This window comes from Salmo salar, chromosome 03 (assembly GCF_965601325.2).
Source record: "Salmo salar chromosome 03, fSalSal1, whole genome shotgun sequence".
Classification (NCBI taxonomy): Eukaryota; Metazoa; Chordata; class Actinopteri; order Salmoniformes; family Salmonidae; genus Salmo; species Salmo salar.
The window spans coordinates 80,491,170-80,511,989 of record NC_138293.1 but is presented as its reverse complement, the minus strand read 5'-3'; the positions used below and the strand labels follow the sequence as shown (position 1 = coordinate 80,511,989).

The following is a 20,820-nucleotide window of genomic DNA, read 5'->3' as shown; positions in this document are numbered from 1 at the left end:
AAGGCAGGTAGAATGTAATTATGATCAGGCTTTAGGTTTCACAGAGTTGACTTCAGGCACGGTAGGCCTACATAGTTATGTAGAGTAAGACACAGAGGAAAGGACGCTCCCATTAAGACAAAGTGACAGTCTTCCGTTGTTTATTTAGAGCCCATATACTAAATAAGAGGTCAGCAATATAATCTCAATTTGATATGAGAGTATTGTATTGACACAAATAGTGATTATTGATTTGACATGAGGGTAACTACATTGATTTGATGCGCGGGTAACTATTGATAGAGATTGTACCTTTTTCCTCACAGTCGTGCTGCAGATCTGCTTTCTCTTGTTGAAGTTTATTCTCTGTGTCCTGGAAAACACAAGTCAGGAAGTCTGAAACATTCATACAGAACTACAAAGAACCACAACAAGTTATTTTTATGTGAGATGTGTTTTCCCCCATTATTCACATTCAAACAAAACATCCATCTGCTTGAAAATCTGTCCAGCAGAGGATCTTGAGGGTTATGGGTCTCTGGACACACATCTGTATAGTCTTCTGTACTTCTTCCAGTTGTTGTGGAATGAAGCCGTTCTCTCGCTCACGCACACACACACACACACACAGTTTACCCTGAGTTGTTTCAGTCTCCTGTGCTCACTGTCCTGTAGCTGCTGTCTGAGCTGAGCCACTGTCTGTTCCAGGTCCTCAATCACATCAGAGGCCTGAGAGAGATGGAGGGATGGAGGGATGGAGAGAGGGAGAGGCAGGTGGTTAAGTTAAGAGCGTTAGGCCAGTAACCGAAAGGTTGCTGGGTCGAATCCCTGAGCCTACGAGGTGAAATATCTGTCGATATGCCCTTGAGCAATGCACTTAACCATAATTGCTCCTGTCGCTCTGGATAAGAGTGTCTGCTAAATGACTAAAAGGTTAAATAGAGAGAGAGAGAGAGAGCGAGGATGACAACAGGAGTCTTATCTAACACAGCTATATTACTCAGCAGCAGGGGGATAGAAATGCTGTCAAGGCTTCAGTTGAAGATAAGTCATACATAGTATAGCATGAAGATATGTCTAAGCATTCTACAACATCTTTGAGAGAATGTGGAACTTCTGTGAGTGTGATGTTTACTGTTCATTTTTATTGTTTATTTCACTTTTGTATATTATCTACTTCACTTGCTTTGGCAATGTTAACATATGTTTCCCATGCCAATAAAGCCCCTTGAATTGAATTGTGTGTGGCCAGTCCAGCTAATAGTCCTTTCAGTGGTGTATCATCAGGCTATGCAGTGGTGTAGCATCAGGTAATGCAGTAGTGTATCATCAGGTAACACAGTGGTGTAGCATCAGGTAACGCAGTGGTGTAGCATCAGGTAATGCAGTGGTGTAGCATCAGGTAATGCAGTGGTGTAGCATCAGGTAACGCAGTGGTGTAGCATCAGGTAATGCAGTGGTGTAGCATCAGGTAATGCAGTGGTGTAGCATCAGGTAACACAGTGGTGTAGCATCAGGTAATGCAGTGGTGTAGCATCAGGTAATGCAGTGGTGTAGCATCAGGTAATGCAGTGGTGTATCATCAGGTAACGCAGTGGTGTAGCATCAGGTAATGCAGTGGTGTAGCATCAGGTAACACAGTGGTGTAGCATCAGGTAATGCAGTGGTGTAGCATCAGGTAATGCAGTGGTGTAGCATCAGGTAACGCAGTGGTGTAGCATCAGGTAATGCAGTGGTGTAGCATCAGGTAATGCAGTGGTGTATCATCAGGTAATGCAGTGGTGTAGCATCAGGTAATGCAGTGGTGTATCATCAGGTAATGCAGTGGTGTAGCATCAGGTAATGCAGTGGTGTAGCATCTAGTTTTTCTATACTCATTTGGATGGCTACCTTACGCCTCGATGACACCGACAGAGTCGTTGTATTTTGGTACACCAGAAGTACATTCATTTCCAATGGAACACTGTGTTTGCCTTGCAGCCCTGCGTTGCAGAGGCAGTCGCGGAGCGTTCTGTGTGGTGCATACGTTGGATTTATTGAACGTATGCATCAATTTGTATGCGCGGACTGCTAGACAGAAATGGTAGCAGAATGTGAATGTTGAACTTGTTTTGCACGCACATCCAGATGTTGCTGCGTACCATGCTGGGCAATGATACTGTCACAGTGCAGTAGTGTTCTACAGTAGTTTAGTCTAGTAGCACATGCCGTTGGCTACCTTAGCAGTGGAGAGTGTGTGTTCCTGTTGGAAGTGGCTGATGTCAGTCTCATGTTTGTTCTAGAGCTTCTGCAGTATGTCTTCATGTTGCTCACTCTGCTGCTCCTTCTCCCTCAGCAGAGACACCCTCCTGGACAACACAACACAGACATACTCAACGTTCTGACAACCATTTGTTTCTTAGAGCTTGGTGAGAGTGTGGTGGTCCTACGGTTGTTGTTTTACATACACCCTCCTGGACAACCCAACACAGACATACTCAACACAGACATACTCAACACAGACATACACAGTCAGCACCACTCACTACTATAAGGGCCTACTGCTTGGCTCAAACAGAGGCTGGAGCTGGGGCTTAGACTAGGGAACTCTGTTGGATTGGGTCGGTAAATGAGTTGGGGCCTGTCTGTGTATTTTGGGGCGAGACTTTTCCTTCTTTTCATGTAAGGTTTGGGAAGAGAACAGTGAGTGGGTGGATGTGGGTGACCGTGGCGTGGGGTCTCCTCCTCACCGTCGGTTAGCCTCCTGAAGCTCAGAGCTGATGGTGGCGATGTGGATCTCCAGCTGGCCCTTCTCCTGAATCACCTTCTGCCTCAGCATGTTACCGTTCTCCACCTCCACTGACAGCTGCTTCACACGCAGCTCCAGCTCCCACACCGTCTGCTCCTATACAGTGGGAGAGGACCATCAGCATGAGACAGCATGAACATCACCGTCTGCTCCTATACAGTGGGAGAGGACCGACAGCATGAACATCACCGTCTGCTCCTATACAGTGGGAGAGGACCATCAGCATGAGACAGCATGAACATCACTGTTTGCTCTTATACAGTGGGAGAGGACCATCAGCATGAGACAGCATGAACATCACTGTTTGCTCCTATACAGTGGGAGAGGACCATCAGCATGAGACAGCATGAACATCACTGTCTGCTCCTATACAGTGGGAGAGGACCATCAGCATGAGACAGCATGAACATCACTGTCTGCTCCTATACAGTGGGAGAGGACCATCAGCATGAGACAGCATGAACATCACTGTCTGCTCCTATACAGTGGGAGAGGACCATCAGCACGAGACAGCATGAACATCACTGTCTGCTCCTATACAGTGGGAGAGGACCATCAGCATGAGACAGCATGAACATCACTGTCTGCTCCTATACAGTGGGAGAGGACCATCAGCACGAGACAGCATGAACATCATTGACCACCATCAAGATGAACAATTCTGTTACAGATGCGCCATCTTAATAGGACCCTGCTTCTCACAGCAGGAAAATAATCCTGAAATTATTATGTGGATTATAATTAATGGACATTTTTGTGATACATTTACCAGTATCAGAAGAGGCTGGTGAGAGGAGCCATAGGAGGACGGGCTCATTATAAACACTGGAATAGAATACATGGAACGGTATCAAACATATGGAAATCACGTTTGACTTTGTTCCATTGATTCCATTCTAGTTATTGCAATGAGTCCGTCCACCTGAAGCTCCTCCCACCAGCCTTCTCTGGCCTGAAACCCACTGTCCCAGCACCACACCACAGTTTACCCAACTGAACTCATGCTCAATTCTACAGTCAGCCTGAACCGACTGTGTTTCTCAGCAACCAGATTCTCCAACTCTCAGCTAAGCAGACATCAAAGTCCTCAGTGCACCAGGGATAGATCCTATCAGGTGGGACTGTTTTAAAAGACACATCTGATGAATCTGTAGGCTCTTCGTTCCCTCTGCAAAGTCTCAAAGAGAAAGTTAAAGAAATAGACTTCAAAAAGTCAACTGTTCCGTCTGCCTATGAAAACATCTTCTCTCTTGTTCCCGAAAGCGTTTTTCTCTCTCCCCAAGCTGCTGTTTCTTTCGCTTTCTCCTGCTCTGCCTAGTTCTGCCTCCTCACAATACAAGTTTAAAGGGCAGACAGAAGTTGAGCTCATTGCTCTCGGCCTACGTAATCCCACCAAATCCTCTAATCCCATTCTTCATAAACCAGACAACCGCTCCAGATTACCAATCATAAAGACACCCTCATTCTAAACTCAATCGAGGGTGATCAAAAAAAGTCCAGGGGCGTGTTCATTAGGATACATCATAGCAAAACATTTTGCATAGTAAAACAAAAATGTCCACATAGTCCCTCCCTGTTTTCTTCTGTTTGGTGATTAATGATCATGACCCAGCTGATCGTGACTGCCCAGCTAGCACATAACATTCTGAGAACCATTTGTTTCTTAGAGCTTGGTGAGAGTGTGGTGGTCCTACGGTTGTTTTGCATACACCCTTCCCACAACGTTCTGGGAATGGTGCAGGATAGTTGCGCCTTGAGGTCAGATGCCGAGCAGTTGCCATACCAGGCGGTGATGCAACCAGTTAAGATGCTCTCGATGGTGCAGCTGTATAACTTTGAGGATCTGAGGACCCATGCCAAATCTTTTCAGTCTATTGAGGGGGAATAGGTGTTGTTGTGCCCTCTTCACGACTGTCTTGGTGTGCTTGGACCATGGATAGTTTGTTGCTGATGTGGACACCAAGGAACTTGAAGCTCTTGACCTGCTCCACTACAACCCCTGTCTATGAGAATGGGGGTGTGCTTGGCCCTCCTTTTCCTGTAGTCCACAATCAGATCCTGTGGCTTGATCATGTTGAAGGAGTGGTTGCCAGGTCTCTGACTTCCTCCATATAGGCTGGCTCATCATTGTCGGTGATCTGGGCTACCACACTTGTGTCATCTGCAAACTTAATGATGGTGTTGGAAGCTTGCATGGCCATGCAGTCGTGTGGGTGAAGAGGGAGTACTGGAGGGGTCTAAGCACGCACCCCTGAGGGGCCCCATGTTGAGGATCAGCATAGCAGATGTGTTATTGCCTACCCTTACCACCTGGAGGCGGCCCGTCAGGAAGTCCAGGATCCAGATGCAGAGGAAGGTGTTTAGTCCCAGGTCCTTAGCTTAGTGATGAGTTTTGAGGGCACTATGGTGTTGAACGCTGAACTGTAGTCAACAAACAGTATTCTCACGTAGGGTTTCCTTTAGTCCAGTTGAGAAAGGGCAGTGTGAAGTGCAATAGAGATTGCATCATCTGTGGATCTGTTGGGGCGGTATGCAAATTGGAGTGGGTCTAGGGTTTCTGGGATAATGGTGTTGATGTGAGCCATGACCAGCCTTTCAAAGCACTCCATGGCTACAGACGTGAGTGCTACGGGGCGGTAATCATTTAGGCAGCTTACCTTGGCGTTCTTGGGCACAGGGACTATGGTGGTCTGCTTGTAACGTAGGTATTACAGACTCGGTCAGGGACAGGTTGAAAATGTCAGTGAAGACACTTGCCAGCATGCTCTGAGTACATGTCCTGGTAATTCGTCTGGCCCTGCGGCCTTGTGAATGTTGACCTGTTTAAAGATCTTACCTCAGCATAACGTTTACTGCAGATTTCCTCATGGTTCTATTTAGTCATGTTCTCAGAACATTAATACAACTTTCCATAAAAAACACTAGAAAACATAAGTAACATTCAAAGAACATTCTAAGAATGTTATTGAAAAACATTAATTTCGTTCTCAGCGTCAACAAAACTCTGTTCTCTATCTTGTTAAGTTTGTTCAGGTTTGTTGGCCGCGACCACTAATTATCCACACCTGATCTTCATGAGTGCTTGTTGACTTTGAAATGGGGTCTGTTTGAATATACTAAAATGAACAGCTTTGTAAGAGTTCAAAAAACATGGCATGCTAGCTCTCTATCCTGGTGGCGCAGTGGACTAATTCTATAGATGGAGAACAGAAGATCATAGGTTTGAATCTCACTGACGCCGTGCCACAATAAAAAAGAATGTATTTGCATGACTAATTTGCATGACTAATGCCTAAGAAACTGTTCATGCATCCTTTCTGTGCTTAGAGTTAAAAAAAGTTAACCCAAACTAAGCTAGTACTGTTAATAAAAGTCTTACTGAAACTTTCAGTGAAAGTTATTCAAAAACCTCAAAATAACCTAGAATTTCCGTTGTCAGAACGTTAATAAAACCTCCCAAGAAAACTTTCAGGAAACCATAGTAAAATGTTATCAGAACCTCCCTACAACAAAAAATGTACGGTCCCAGAACAGGCTACATTTTAAAAACGTTTTACCGGTCAGGAAACTGATGGCTTCGTTCCCAGAACCAATGGGAAACCAAAAACGGACGTTCCCAAAACTTCTAAGGAACCAAATGTGCAAGCTGGGTGATGCTTCCATTAGTGTTCTAATAAAAACAGTTGATTCAACCACCTACTCTCTGTGTGACAGTTTGGAATGCAGCGCATTCGCAGGTTGATACAAGTGATGACAGAGAGGCTGGATGGGGAGCGTGCAGTCCTATCTAACAGATGAGAGCTGACTGAGACAGGAGAACTCTGTGTGTTTTTGGGACGGAGAGGGACAGCCAGCGCCGTCACGCCCCGTGAGAGGGGTCCTTTGTAAATTGTCTGCTAGCGGCCAACAAGAGTGTCTTAAGAAAATGAAGGGGGACTGAGCCAGGACGTGTGCTGACACTTAACGCCCTGGCATGGGATGAGACGGAGTGTGTGTGTGTGTGTGTGTGTGTGTGTGTGTGTGTGTGTGTGCGTGCGTGCGTGCGTGCGTGCGTGCGTGCGTGCGTGCGTGCGTGCGTGCGTACGTGCGTGCGTGTGTGTGTGTGTGTGTGTGTGTGTGTGTGTGGAGCACTCCCCTGAGCACCAGGTGTTAGCAGCACGTTACATTACCGGCACTGAACTACACTAATGGGCTCCTTCAGAGAGACAGACACAAAGTGACAAGTGTGTAGTGACAGGCTACATATTAGCTTCGCTCTCCTGAGTCCTTCATAGATTTAACTAGGATAAAATGGGTCTTAAAATTTTATCAAAGAGAAGTTGCGTAACATAATGTAACAGATTCAATATTCAGTGATGGATGACCTACCAATGCCAGTTAAAGAGGTGTTCTCACTTAAACATATTCCCTCATATTACACACCAGCAGAAGACTTAAACATATTCCCTCATATTACACACCAGCAGAAGACTTAAACATATTCCCACATATTACACACCAGCAGAAGACTTAAACATATTCCCTCATATTACACACCAGCAGAAGACTTAAACATATTCCCTCATATTACACACCAGCAGAAGACTTAAACATATTCCCACATATTACACACCAGCAGAAGACTTAAACATATTCCCTCATATTACACACCAGCTGAAGACTTAAACATATTCCCTCATATTACACACCAGCAGAAGACTTAAACATATTCCCTCATATTACACACCAGCAGAAGACTTAAACATATTCCCACATATTACACACCAGCAGAAGACTTAAACATATTCCCACATATTACACATCAGCAGAAGACTTAAACATATTCCCTCATATTACACACCAGCAGAAGACTTAAACATATTCCCACATATTACACACCAGCAGAAGACTTAAACATATTCCCACATATTACACATCAGCAGAAGACTTGGAGTGTTTGTATGCCACCTGTGGGTGTGTGTGATGCAGCTAAAGATGCTGTTATGGTACAGGAAAACTGCAGTGGCCGGTCAGGGACATGCTCTGTTTTCTTTGTCTCTGTTGACGCACACAGACAAGCACAAACAAAGAGGTTTCAGTCATATTTCATCTTGTCTTCATGTTGACATACACACTCGCAGCTGCTCTACCTGAACTGTTCTAGACACCAGATAAGTTCGAAAAACAATTACAGGTGTCAAAACACCTTTCTTTGGGTAAGATGCCTATGTGAAAATGTGTGTGTTATATGTTGAAACTCTCACTTTGTCAGATAGCTTTGATAAACTTCACTTCACCTTTTGTTTTTTGGCTAGCACCAGAAACACTGCACACGGTTGCATGATGAAAGACAAAATAATTCAGAGGGCTTCGATACTGAGACATCAAATAGAGAGGGGGAGTTCAGAGCTACCTCACCTCAGCTGACATTTCTTATGAAGAGAACAGGGGTGTGTGTGTATGTGAGTGTGTGCACGCCCGTGCATGTGTACCTCTGTGTGGAGGTCAGCCTAAACTAACATGGGTAGAGCACCTCATTTCCAGTGAAGGAGGGCCCTTTCATGTTGCAGGCCTCACCTGGCTATAGACTGTGTTTAATTATTAAAGAGGGGTCTTACCCGGCCTCGCAAGGCCCGCTTTTGATACTTCTTAAATTCCATCCTGCTGACAGACTATCTTGCTGCACGTGGGAGCGCGCATATGTGTGTGTGTGTGTGTGTGTGTGTGTGTGTGTGTGTGTGTGTGTGTGTGTGTGTGTGTGTGTGTGTGTGTGTGTGTGTGTGTGTGTGTGTGTGTGTGTGTGTGTGTGTGTGTGTGTGTGTGTGTGTGTGTGTGTGTGTGAGAGAGATAGATAGTGAAAAAGAGAAAGTGTGTGTGTGTGTATGGGTAGGAGTACACTTTACCTGTGAAAGCTATTGAATGAAAATGTCTGCGTGTGTGAGAGAAAGTGAGAGAAAGTGTGTGTGTGTGCGTATGTACACGTTAACTGTGAAAGCTGCTGAATGTCATAAGAGAAGCTAAATTCATGAAGTACTGTACTGTGTCTGAATGGCCCCTGTTGCTGATCATCCATACCTAATCCCCCACCCCTACTTTGTCCCACCTTAGGTCCTTAACACACACACACACACACACACACACACACACACACACACACACACACACACACACACACACACACACACACACACACACACACACACACACACACAAAGCAACACACACACACACAAAGCAACACTCTCTCAAGTTAGATGGGATTCGGTCCCAGGACACGGATGCAAAGGCAGAGAGACTTTTACAAGGTGGAAGGTACAGTTGAAGTCGGACGTTTACAAACATCTTAGCCAAATACATTTAAACTTAGTTTTTCACAATTCCTGACATTTAATCCTAGTAAAAGGTCCCTGTTATAGGCCAGTTATGATCACCACTTTATTTTAAGAATGTAAAATGTCAGAACAATAGTAGAGAGAATGATTTATTTCAGCTTTTATTTTTTTCATCACATTCCCAGTGGATCAGAAGTTAACATAAACTCAATTAGTATTTGGTAGCAATGCCTTTAAATTGTTTAACTTGGGTTAAATGTTTCGGGTAGCCTTCCACAAGCTTCCCACAATAAGTTTGGTGAATTTTGACCCATTCCTCCTGACAGAGCTGGTGTAACTGAGTCTGGATTGTAGGACTCCTTGCTCGTACATGCTTTTTCAGTTCTTCCCACAAATTGTCAATAGGGTTGAGGTCAGGGCTTTGTGATGGCCACTCCAATACCTTGACTTTGTTGTCCTTAAGCCATTTTGACACAACTTTGGAAGTATGCTTGGGGTCATTGTCCATTTGGAAGTCCCATTTCCGACCAAGATTTAACTTCCTGACTGATGTCTTGAGATGTTGCTTCAATATAAGCATATAACTTCCCTCCCTCATGATGCCATCTATTTTGTGAAGTGCACCAGTCCCTTCTGCAGCAAAGCACCCCCACAACATGATGCTGCCACCAACGTGCTTCACGGTTGGGATGGTGTTCTTCGGCTTGCAAGCCTCCCCCTTTTTCCTCCAAACATAACAATGGTCATTATGGCCAAACAGTTCTATTTTTGTTTCATCAGACCAGAGGACATTTCTCCAAAAAGTACAATCTTTGTCCCCATGGGCAGTTGCAAACCGTAGTCTGGCTTTTTTATGGCGGTTTTGGAGCAGTGGCTTCTTCCTTGCTGAGCGGCCTTTCAGGTTATGTCAATATAGGGTTCGTTTTACTGTGGATATAGATACTTTTGTTCCTGTTTCCTCCAGCATCTTCACAGGGTCCTTTACTGTTGTTCTGGGATTGATTTGCACTTTTCGCACCAAAGTACGTTCATCTCTAGGAGACAGAACGCATCTCCTTCCTGAGCGGTATGATGGCTGCATGGTCCCATGCTGTTTATACTTGCATAGTATTGTTTGTACAGATGAACGTGGTACCTTCAGGCATTTGGAAATTGCTCCCAAGGATGAACCAGACTTGTGGAGGCCTAAAAATAAAATTGGCGGATTTCTTTTGATTTTCGCATGATGTCAAGCAAAGATTCACTGAGTTCGAAGGTTGGCCTTGAAATACATCCACAGGTACACCTCCAATTGAATCAAATGATGTCAATGAGCCTATCAAAAGCTTCAAAAGCCATGACATAAGTTTCTGGAGTTTTCCAAGCTGTTTAAAGGCACAGTCAACTTACTGTATGTAAACTTCTGACCCACTGGAATTGGAATACAGTGAATTATAAGTGAAATAAATTGTCTGTAAACAATTGTTGGAAAAATTACCTGTGTCATGCACAAAGCAGATATCCTAACCGACTTGCCAAAACTATAGTTTTATAACAAGAAATGTATACACGTACGTGTATGTAAACTTCCTACTTCAACTGTAAGTGACAAGATAGGACACCTCACCCTTCATGTCAGCTCTGTTTGTCCGCAAACACTTTATTACAGGGCGTGTTCAAACATGAGACAGAGGGTGTATACAGTAAGTGTTACTGATGGTGAAAACAGTGTTCCTCCAACAACCCACCATCTCCCCCACTCACGGTAGCCTGTGTCTGGGCACCATACTCAGCCTCCATCTTGGCCAGCCTCTGGTTGGTGTCCTTCAGCAGCACCTGAATGTTCTCTGTTTGCTTCTTCTGCAGGTCAAACTTCTCTTGCTCCATGCCCACCACCGCCGCGTGCAGCTGGGGGGAGGAGGGGCAACGGACACCACAGAGTCAGTCAGCCTATAACAGCTACTATGTGTGGTACCTTGGCTACCTCCACTGGCCCAGGTGTCCAATCAGAGACATTCTACTGTACCAACTCTGGCCTGTTCTGCGTCTGTCTCTCTGCGTCTGTCTCTCTGAGTCTGTCTCTCTCTGCGTCGATCTGTCTCACTCTCAATTTCAATAGATATATCAAGTCACCCCTTTTTCAGGGGTGAGGGACCTTATTTTAAAACCTCTTACAGATCGGTGTCCCACACACAGGACGGTTGAGCTAACATAGGCTAATGCGATTAGCTTGAGGTTGTAAGTAACAAGAACATTTCCCAGGACATAGACATATCTGATGTCAGAAAGCTTACATTTTTGTTAATCTAATTGCACTGTCCAATTTACAGTAGCTATTACAGTGAAAGAATACCATGCTATTGTTTGAGGAGTGCACACAGTTATGAAATTGAAAAGTTATTAATAAACCAATTAGGCACATTTGGGCAGTCTTGATACAACATCTTGAACAGAAATACAATTGTTCATTGGATATATTGTACCTGGGCTGGAATAATACACGATGGCCCTTCTCTTGAATTTCAAAGATGATGATACAAAAAAATACAAAAAAGCGCATGTTTTTTCCTTTGATTTATCTTTTACCAGATCTAATGTGCTATATTCTCATACATTAATTTCACATTTCCACAAACTTCAAAGTGTTTCCTTTCAAATGGTATCAAGAATATGCATATCCTTGCTTCAGGTCCTGAGCTACAGGCAGTTAGACTTGGGTATGTCATTTTAGGTGAACATTTAAAAAAAGGGGTGGATCCTTAAGAGGGCAGGAGAGTTCATTTTTCTCATACATCTAAGCAGAGCTTCCCTTATGGATTTCACTATCATATGCTTAGTGACCCTGAATAGATAAGGGGAAATGTCATTAAGATCTCATTGAGCAGCTTAGTTAACTAGAGTTAGCGGGACTGAAAATACAATTTAGAGAAGAAGTACTAACATAATTTTTTCAGTAAAAAAAACACACAGGCCTGGCCTAGCCTACATAGAAATGTCTAGAATAAAGATTTCCCAGCTCTATAGTGAGCCTGGCTTGGTTGAGGTCAGCCCAGATTCCGCCCTTTCAAATCCTTCTACTGCAGCCTTCCTCAGGCTTAGGAGTGCTTAGGGGCTAGGGTTGGTTGGAAATCGACTTCAGCCCTTCAACTTTCCTTTACCTTTTTCTCCCACTCGTTTTTCAGGGAGTCGGTGCTCTGATCTGACATCTTCTTCAGCTCGCCGATCTGCTTCTCTTTGCTCTCACGGATGACCTGGGACTCGCGCACCACGCTTTGAACTGTGGATGGAAAAACAACACACACACACACACACACACACAGACAGAGAACTTAGTAAGGCCCAGCCTCAGGGGCTACACACACACACACATACATACATAAATAACGTTTGTTTCTTTCACACTACTTCAACCAAGTTCTGTGAAAGTCACATACTTTGTAGCCCTCGTCATTGTTGTTTCATATTGTATGTCAGCACTGAAAATATCTCCAATCTCCCATAGTGTCAATGGGTTAAAGCTGAGTATAGAGAACATCTGCAACTAAATCGCTCTGTGCTGGAAGTGTACTGTACAACATGCACTGTCACTAAAGAATGTGTTTATGACAAGTGTGAAATATCAGTGAGTCTCATAAACGTGCTGTTAGAAGGAGCACAGCTGGGTAGCATCGCGCCACACCAGTGGGGTCACCCCCTGTAACAGTAACACTGCGTTTAAACTTGGGTTTTACTCTGAGTGTGCAGAGACACACTGGAGTAAATATTCCCTTGAGTCTGCCTCCAGGCTCTACCCCCACCGTGACCCCACGACCTCTCACCTTTCTTCTCCAGCTTGCTCACACTCTCCTCCGATTCCTTCTGCTTGGCTCTGTACATGGTCTTCAGCTCATCGAGCTCGCCATTCTTACGGTCTAAAATCTGAAGTGGAAAAGGGGCAGGTAAATTCAACCTGTTCAAAGGTGTTGCATGTTGTTACATAGAGTTGCAAAATGTTGTATAAATAGTGTAGTTCCGGATACACCTCATATTCAGCCCTTCATTTCTCATCTACTGTTTTTGTTCAGGTGGTTATAATTCAGCTCTTCCTTCATTTCTCAACTACTGTTTTTGTTCAGGTGGTTATAATTCAGCTCTTCCTTCATTTCTCATCTACTGTTTTTGTTCAGGTGGTTATAATTCAGCCCTTCATTTCTCATCTACTGTTTTTGTTCAGGTGGTTATAATTCAGCTCTTCATTTCTCATCTACTGTTTTTGTTCAGGTGGTTATAATTCAGCTCTTCATTTCTCATCTACTGGTTTTGTTCAGGTGCTTATAATTCAGCTCTTCATTTCTCATCTACTGTTTTTGTTCAGGTGGTTATAATTCAGCTCTTCATTTCACATCTACTGTTTTTGTTCAGGTGGTTAAAATTCAGTTCTTCCTTCATTTCTCATCTACTGTTTTTGTTCAGGTGGTTATAATTCAGCTCTTCCTTCATTTCTCATCTACTGTTTTTGTTCAGGTGGTTATAATTCAGCTCTTCATTTCTCATCTACTGGTTTTGTTCAGGTGCTTATAATTCAGCTCTTCATTTCTCATCTACTGTTTTTGTTCAGGTGGTTATAATTCAGCTCTTCATTTCACATCTACTGTTTTTGTTCAGGTGGTTAAAATTCAGTTCTTCCTTCATTTCTCATCTACTGTTTTTGTTCAGGTGGTTATAATTCAGCTCTTCCTTCATTTCTCATCTACTGTTTTTGTTCAGGTGGTTATAATTCAGCTCTTCATTTCTCATCTACTGTTTTTGTTCAGGTGGTTATAATTCAGCTCTTCATTTCTCATCTACTGTTTTTGTTCAGGTGGTTATAATTCAGCTCTTCCTTCATTTCTCATCTACTGTTTTTGTTCAGGTGGTTATAATTCAGCTCTTCATTTCTGATCTACTGTTTTTGTTCAGGTGGTTAAAATTCAGCTCTTCCTTCATTTCTCATCTACTGTTTTTGTTCAGGTGGTTATAATTCAGCTCTTCCTTCATTTCTCATCTACTGTTTTTGTTCAGGTGGTTATAATTCAGCTCTTCATTTCTCATCTACTGTTTTTGTTCAGGTGGTTATAATTCAGCTCTTCATTTCTCATCTACTGTCTTTGTTCAGGTGGTTATAATTCAGCTCTTCATTTCTCATCTACTGTTTTTGTTCAGGTGGTTATAATTCAGCTCTTCATTTCTCATCTACTGTTTTTGTTCAGGTGGTTATAATTCCGCTCTTCATTTCACATCTACTGTTTTTGTTCAGGTGGTTATAATTCAGCTCTTCATTTCTCATCTACTGTTTTTGTTCAGGTGGTTATAATTCAGCTCTTCATTTGTCATCTACTGTTTTTGTTCAGGTGGTTATAAATCAGCTCTTCCTTCATTTCTCATCTACTGTTTTTGTTCAGGTGGTTATAATTCAGCTCTTCCTTCATTTCTCATCTACTGTTTTTGTTCAGGTGGTTACAATTCATCTCTTCCTTCATTTCTCATCTACTGTTTTTGTTCAGGTGGTTATAATTCAGCTCGTCCTTCATTTGTCATCTACTGTTTTTGTTCAGGTGGTTATAATTCAGCTCTTCATTTGTCATCTACTGTTTTTGTTCAGGTGGTTATAATTCAGCTCTTCCTTCATTTCTCATCTACTGTTTTTGTTCAGGTGGTTATGATTCAGCTCTTCATTTCACATCTACTGTTTTTGTTCAGGTGGTTATGATTCAGCTCTTAATTTCACATCTACTGTTTTTGTTCAGGTGGTTATAATTCAGCTCTTCATTTCTCATCTACTGTTTTTGTTCAGGTGGTTATAATTCAGCTCTTCCTTCATTTCTCATCTACTGTTTTTGTTCAGGTGGTTATAATTCAGCTCTTCATTTCTCATCTACTGTTTTTGTTCAGGTGGTTATAATTCAGCCCTTCATTTCTCATCTACTGTTTTTGTTCAGGTGGTTATAATTCAGCTCTTCATTTCACATCTACTGTTTTTGTTCAGGTGGTTATAATTCAGCTCTTCCTTCATTTCTCATCTACTGTTTTTGTTCAGGTGGTTATAATTCATCTCTTCCTTCATTTCTCATCTACTGTTTTTGTTCAGGTGGTTATAATTCAGCTTTTCCTTCATTTCTCATCTACTGTTTTTGTTCAGGTGGTTATAATTCAGCTCTTCATTTGTCATCTACTGTTTTTGTTCAGGTGGTTATAATTCAGCTCTTCCTTCATTTCTCATCTACTGTTTTTGTTCAGGTGGTTATAATTCCGCTCTTCATTTCTCATCTACTGTTTTTGTTCAGGTGGTTATGATTCAGCTCTTCATTTCACATCTACTGTTTTTGTTCAGGTAGTTATGATTCAGCTCTTAATTTCACATCTACTGTTTTTGTTCAGGTGGTTATAATTCAGCTCTTCATTTCTCATCTACTGTTTTTGTTCAGGTGGTTATAATTCAGCTCTTCCTTCATTTCTCATCTAGTGTTTTGGTTCAGGTGGTTATAATTCAGCTCTTCATTTCTCATCTACTGTTTTTGTTCAGGTGGTTATAATTCAGCTCTTCATTTCTGATCTACTGTTTTTGTTCAGGTGGTTAAAATTCAGCTCTTCCTTCATTTCTCATCTACTGTTTTTGTTCAGGTGGTTATAATTCAGCTCTTCCTTCATTTCTCATCTACTGTTTTTGTTCAGGTGGTTATAATTCAGCTCTTCATTTCTCATCTACTGTTTTTGTTCAGGTGGTTATAATTCAGCTCTTCATTTCTCATCTACTGTCTTTGTTCAGGTGGTTATAATTCAGCTCTTCATTTCTCATCTACTGTTTTTGTTCAGGTGGTTATAATTCAGCTCTTCATTTCTCATCTACTGTTTTTGTTCAGGTGGTTATAATTCCGCTCTTCATTTCACATCTACTGTTTTTGTTCAGGTGGTTATAATTCAGCTCTTCATTTCTCATCTACTGTTTTTGTTCAGGTGGTTATAATTCAGCTCTTCATTTGTCATCTACTGTTTTTGTTCAGGTGGTTATAAATCAGCTCTTCCTTCATTTCTCATCTACTGTTTTTGTTCAGGTGGTTATAATTCAGCTCTTCCTTCATTTCTCATCTACTGTTTTTGTTCAGGTGGTTACAATTCATCTCTTCCTTCATTTCTCATCTACTGTTTTTGTTCAGGTGGTTATAATTCAGCTCGTCCTTCATTTGTCATCTACTGTTTTTGTTCAGGTGGTTATAATTCAGCTCTTCATTTGTCATCTACTGTTTTTGTTCAGGTGGTTATAATTCAGCTCTTCCTTCATTTCTCATCTACTGTTTTTGTTCAGGTGGTTATGATTCAGCTCTTCATTTCACATCTACTGTTTTTGTTCAGGTGGTTATGATTCAGCTCTTAATTTCACATCTACTGTTTTTGTTCAGGTGGTTATAATTCAGCTCTTCATTTCTCATCTACTGTTTTTGTTCAGGTGGTTATAATTCAGCTCTTCCTTCATTTCTCATCTACTGTTTTTGTTCAGGTGGTTATAATTCAGCTCTTCATTTCTCATCTACTGTTTTTGTTCAGGTGGTTATAATTCAGCCCTTCATTTCTCATCTACTGTTTTTGTTCAGGTGGTTATAATTCAGCTCTTCATTTCACATCTACTGTTTTTGTTCAGGTGGTTATAATTCAGCTCTTCCTTCATTTCTCATCTACTGTTTTTGTTCAGGTGGTTATAATTCATCTCTTCCTTCATTTCTCATCTACTGTTTTTGTTCAGGTGGTTATAATTCAGCTTTTCCTTCATTTCTCATCTACTGTTTTTGTTCAGGTGGTTATAATTCAGCTCTTCATTTGTCATCTACTGTTTTTGTTCAGGTGGTTATAATTCAGCTCTTCCTTCATTTCTCATCTACTGTTTTTGTTCAGGTGGTTATAATTCCGCTCTTCATTTCTCATCTACTGTTTTTGTTCAGGTGGTTATGATTCAGCTCTTCATTTCACATCTACTGTTTTTGTTCAGGTAGTTATGATTCAGCTCTTAATTTCACATCTACTGTTTTTGTTCAGGTGGTTATAATTCAGCTCTTCATTTCTCATCTACTGTTTTTGTTCAGGTGGTTATAATTCAGCTCTTCCTTCATTTCTCATCTAGTGTTTTGGTTCAGGTGGTTATAATTCAGCTCTTCATTTCTCATCTACTGTTTTTGTTCAGGTGGTTATAATTCAGCTCTTCATTTCTCATCTACTGTTTTTGTTCAGGTGGTTATAATTCAGCCCTTCATTTCTCATCTACTGTTTTTGTTCAGGTGGTTATAATTCAGCTCTTCATTTCACATCTACTGTTTTTGTTCAGGTGGTTATAATTCAGCTCTTCATTTCTCATCTACTGTTTTTGTTCAGGTGGTTAAAATTCAGTTCTTCCTTAATTTCTCAACTACTGATTTTGTTCAGGTGGTTATAATTCAGCTCTTCCTTCATTTCTCATCTACTGTTTTTGTTCAGGTGGTTATAATTCAGCTCTTCCTTCATTTCTCATCTACTGTTTTTGTTCAGGTGGTTATAATTCCGCTCTTCATTTCTCATCTACTGTTTTTGTTCAGGTGGTTATGATTCAGCTCTTCATTTCACATCTACTGTTTTTGTTCAGGTAGTTATGATTCAGCTCTTAATTTCACATCTACTGTTTTTGTTCAGGTGGTTATAATTCAGCTCTTCATTTCTCATCTACTGTTTTTGTTCAGGTGGTTATAATTCAGCTCTTCCTTCATTTCTCATCTAGTGTTTTTGTTCAGGTGGTTATAATTCAGCTCTTCATTTCTCATCTACTGTTTTTGTTCAGGTGGTTATAATTCAGCTCTTCATTTCTCATCTACTGTTTTTGTTCAGGTGGTTATAATTCAGCCCTTCATTTCTCATCTACTGTTTTTGTTCAGGTGGTGATAATTCAGCTCTTCATTACTCATCTACTGTTTTTGTTCAGGTGGTTATAATTCAGCTCTTCATTTCTCATCTACTGTTTTTGTTCAGGTGGTTATAATTCAGCTCTTCATTTCTCATCTACTGTTTTTGTTCAGGTGGTTATAATTCAGCCCTTCATTTCTCATCTACTGTTTTTGTTCAGGTGGTTATAATTCAGCTCTTAATTTCACATCTACTGTTTTTGTTCAGGTGGTTATAATTCAGCTCTTCATTTCTCATCTACTGTTTTTGTTCAGGTGGTTATAATTCAGCTCTTCATTTCTCATCTACTGTTTTTGTTCAGGTGGTTATAATTCAGCTCTTCATTTCTCATCTACTGTTTTTGTTCAGGTGGTTATAATTCAGCTATTCATTTCTCATCTACTGTTTTTGTTCAGGTGGTTATAATTCAGCCCTTCATTTCTCATCTACTGTTTTTGTTCAGGTGGTTATAATTCAGCTCTTCATTACTCATCTACTGTTTTTGTTCAGGTGGTTATAATTCAGCTCTTCCTTCATTTCTCATCTACTGTTTTTGTTCAGGTGGTTATAATTCAGCTCTTCATTTCTCATCTACTGTTTTTGTTCAGGTGGTTATAATTCAGCTCTTCATTTCACATCTACTGTTTTTGTTCAGGTGGTTATAATTCAGCTCTTCATTTCTCATCTACTGTTTTTGTTCAGGTGGTTATAATTCAGCTCTTCCTTCATTTCTCATCTACTGTTTTTGTTCAGGTGGTTATAATTCAGCTCTTCATTTCTCATCTACTGTTTTTGTTCAGGTGGTTAAAATTCAGCTCTTCCTTCATTTCTCATCTACTGTTTTTGTTCAGGTGGTTATAATTCAGCTCTTCCTTCATTTCTCATCTACTGTTTTTGTTCAGGTGGTTATATTTCAGCTCTTCCTTCATTTCTCATCTACTGTTTTTGTTCAGGTGGTTATGATTCAGCTCTTCATTTCACATCTACTGTTTTTGTTCAGGTGGTTATGATTCAGCTCTTAATTTCACATCTACTGTTTTTGTTCAGGTGGTTATAATTCAGCTCTTCATTTCTCATCTACTGTTTTTGTTCAGGTGGTTATAATTCAGCTCTTCCTTCATTTCTCTTCTACTGTTTTTGTTCAGGTGGTTATAATTCAGCTCTTCATTTCTCATCTACTGTTTTTGTTCAGGTGGTTATAATTCAGCCCTTCATTTCTCATCTACTGTTTTTGTTCAGGTGGTTATAATTCAGCTCTTCATTTCACATCTACTGTTTTTGTTCAGGTGGTTATAATTCAGCTCTTCCTTCATTTCTCATCTACTGTTTTTGTTCAGGTGGTTATAATTCATCTCTTCCTTCATTTCTCATCTACTGTTTTTGTTCAGGTGGTTATAATTCAGCTTTTCCTTCATTTCTCATCTACTGTTTTTGTTCAGGTGGTTATAATTCAGCTCTTCATTTGTCATCTACTGTTTTTGTTCAGGTGGTTATAATTCAGCTCTTCCTTCATTTCTCATCTACTGTTTTTGTTCAGGTGGTTATAATTCCGCTCTTCATTTCTCATCTACTGTTTTTGTTCAGGTGGTTATGATTCAGCTCTTCATTTCACATCTACTGTTTTTGTTCAGGTAGTTATGATTCAGCTCTTAATTTCACATCTACTGTTTTTGTTCAGGTGGTTATAATTCAGCTCTTCATTTCTCATCTACTGTTTTTGTTCAGGTGGTTATAATTCAGCTCTTCCTTCATTTCTCATCTACTGTTTTTGTTCAGGTGGTTATAATTCAGCTCTTCATTTCTCATCTACTGTTTTTGTTCAGGTGGTTATAATTCAGCCCTTCATTTCTCATCTACTGTTTTTGTTCAGGTGGTTATAATTCAGCTCTTCATTTCACATCTACTGTTTTTGTTCAGGTGGTTATAATTCAGCTCTTCATTTCTCATCTACTGTTTTTGTTCAGGTGGTTAAAATTCAGTTCTTCCTTAATTTCTCAACTACTGATTTTGTTCAGGTGGTTATAATTCAGCTCTTCCTTCATTTCTCATCTACTGTTTTTGTTCAGGTGGTTATAATTCAGCTCTTCCTTCATTTCTCATCTACTGTTTTTGTTCAGGTGGTTATAATTCCGCTCTTCATTTCTCATCTACTGTTTTTGTTCAGGTGGTTATGATTCAGCTCTTCATTTCACATCTACTGTTTTTGTTCAGGTAGTTATGATTCAGCTCTTAATTTCACATCTACTGTTTTTGTTCAGGTGGTTATAATTCAGCTCTTCCTTCATTTCTCATCTAGTGTTTTTGTTCAGGTGGTTATAATTCAGCTCTTCATTTCTCATCTACTGTTTTTGTTCAGGTGGTTATAATTCAGCTCTTCATTTCTCATCTACTGTTTTTGTTCAGGTGGTTATAATTCAGCCCTTCATTTCTCATCTACTGTTTTTGTTCAGGTGGTGATAATTCAGCTCTTCATTACTCATCTACTGTTTTTGTTCAGGTGGTTATAATTCAGCTCTTCATTTCTCATCTACTGTTTTTGTTCAGGTGGTTATAATTCAGCTCTTCATTTCTCATCTACTGTTTTTGTTCAGGTGGTTATAATTCAGCCCTTCATTTCTCATCTACTGTTTTTGTTCAGGTGGTTATAATTCAGCTCTTAATTTCACATCTACTGTTTTTGTTCAGGTGGTTATAATTCAGCTCTTCATTTCTCATCTACTGTTTTTGTTCAGGTGGTTATAATTCAGCTCTTCATTTCTCATCTACTGTTTTTGTTCAGGTGGTTATAATTCAGCTCTTCATTTCTCATCTACTGTTTTTGTTCAGGTGGTTATAATTCAGCTA

General features: G+C 40.8%; 1 protein-coding gene across 1 annotated transcript; it reads right to left on the bottom strand.

The window, feature by feature from the left end:
• Positions 1-6,690: 6,690 nt before the first annotated feature.
• LOC145850324 (centrosomal protein of 112 kDa-like) lies at positions 6,691-13,794 on the bottom strand. Its single transcript, XM_082972799.1, has 4 exons — positions 12,876-13,794; positions 12,216-12,334; positions 10,822-10,965; positions 6,691-7,804 (listed from the first exon to the last, which is right to left on the bottom strand). Exons 1-4 carry the CDS (start codon positions 12,931-12,933, stop codon positions 7,748-7,750), a joined length of 378 nt encoding a protein of 125 aa, XP_082828925.1. The 5' UTR covers positions 12,934-13,794; the 3' UTR covers positions 6,691-7,747.
• Between the last annotated feature and the right edge of the window lie 7,026 nt (positions 13,795-20,820).

Excerpts from the sequence above, each read along its gene's own strand:
- LOC145850324 (XM_082972799.1), bottom strand. The coding sequence starts at position 12,933 with ATGTACAGAGCCAAGCAGAAGGAATCGGAGGAGAGTGTGAGCAAGCTG. Across the intron at positions 10,966-12,215 it reads AAAACGAGTGGGAGAAAAAG|CTGCACGCGGCGGTGGTGGG; the intron begins GTAAAGGAAAGT and ends TCCTCCCCCCAG. Across the intron at positions 7,805-10,821 it reads GTGCCCAGACACAGGCTACC|AGACAAAGAAAACAGAGCAT; the intron begins GTGAGTGGGGGA and ends GTGCGTCAACAG.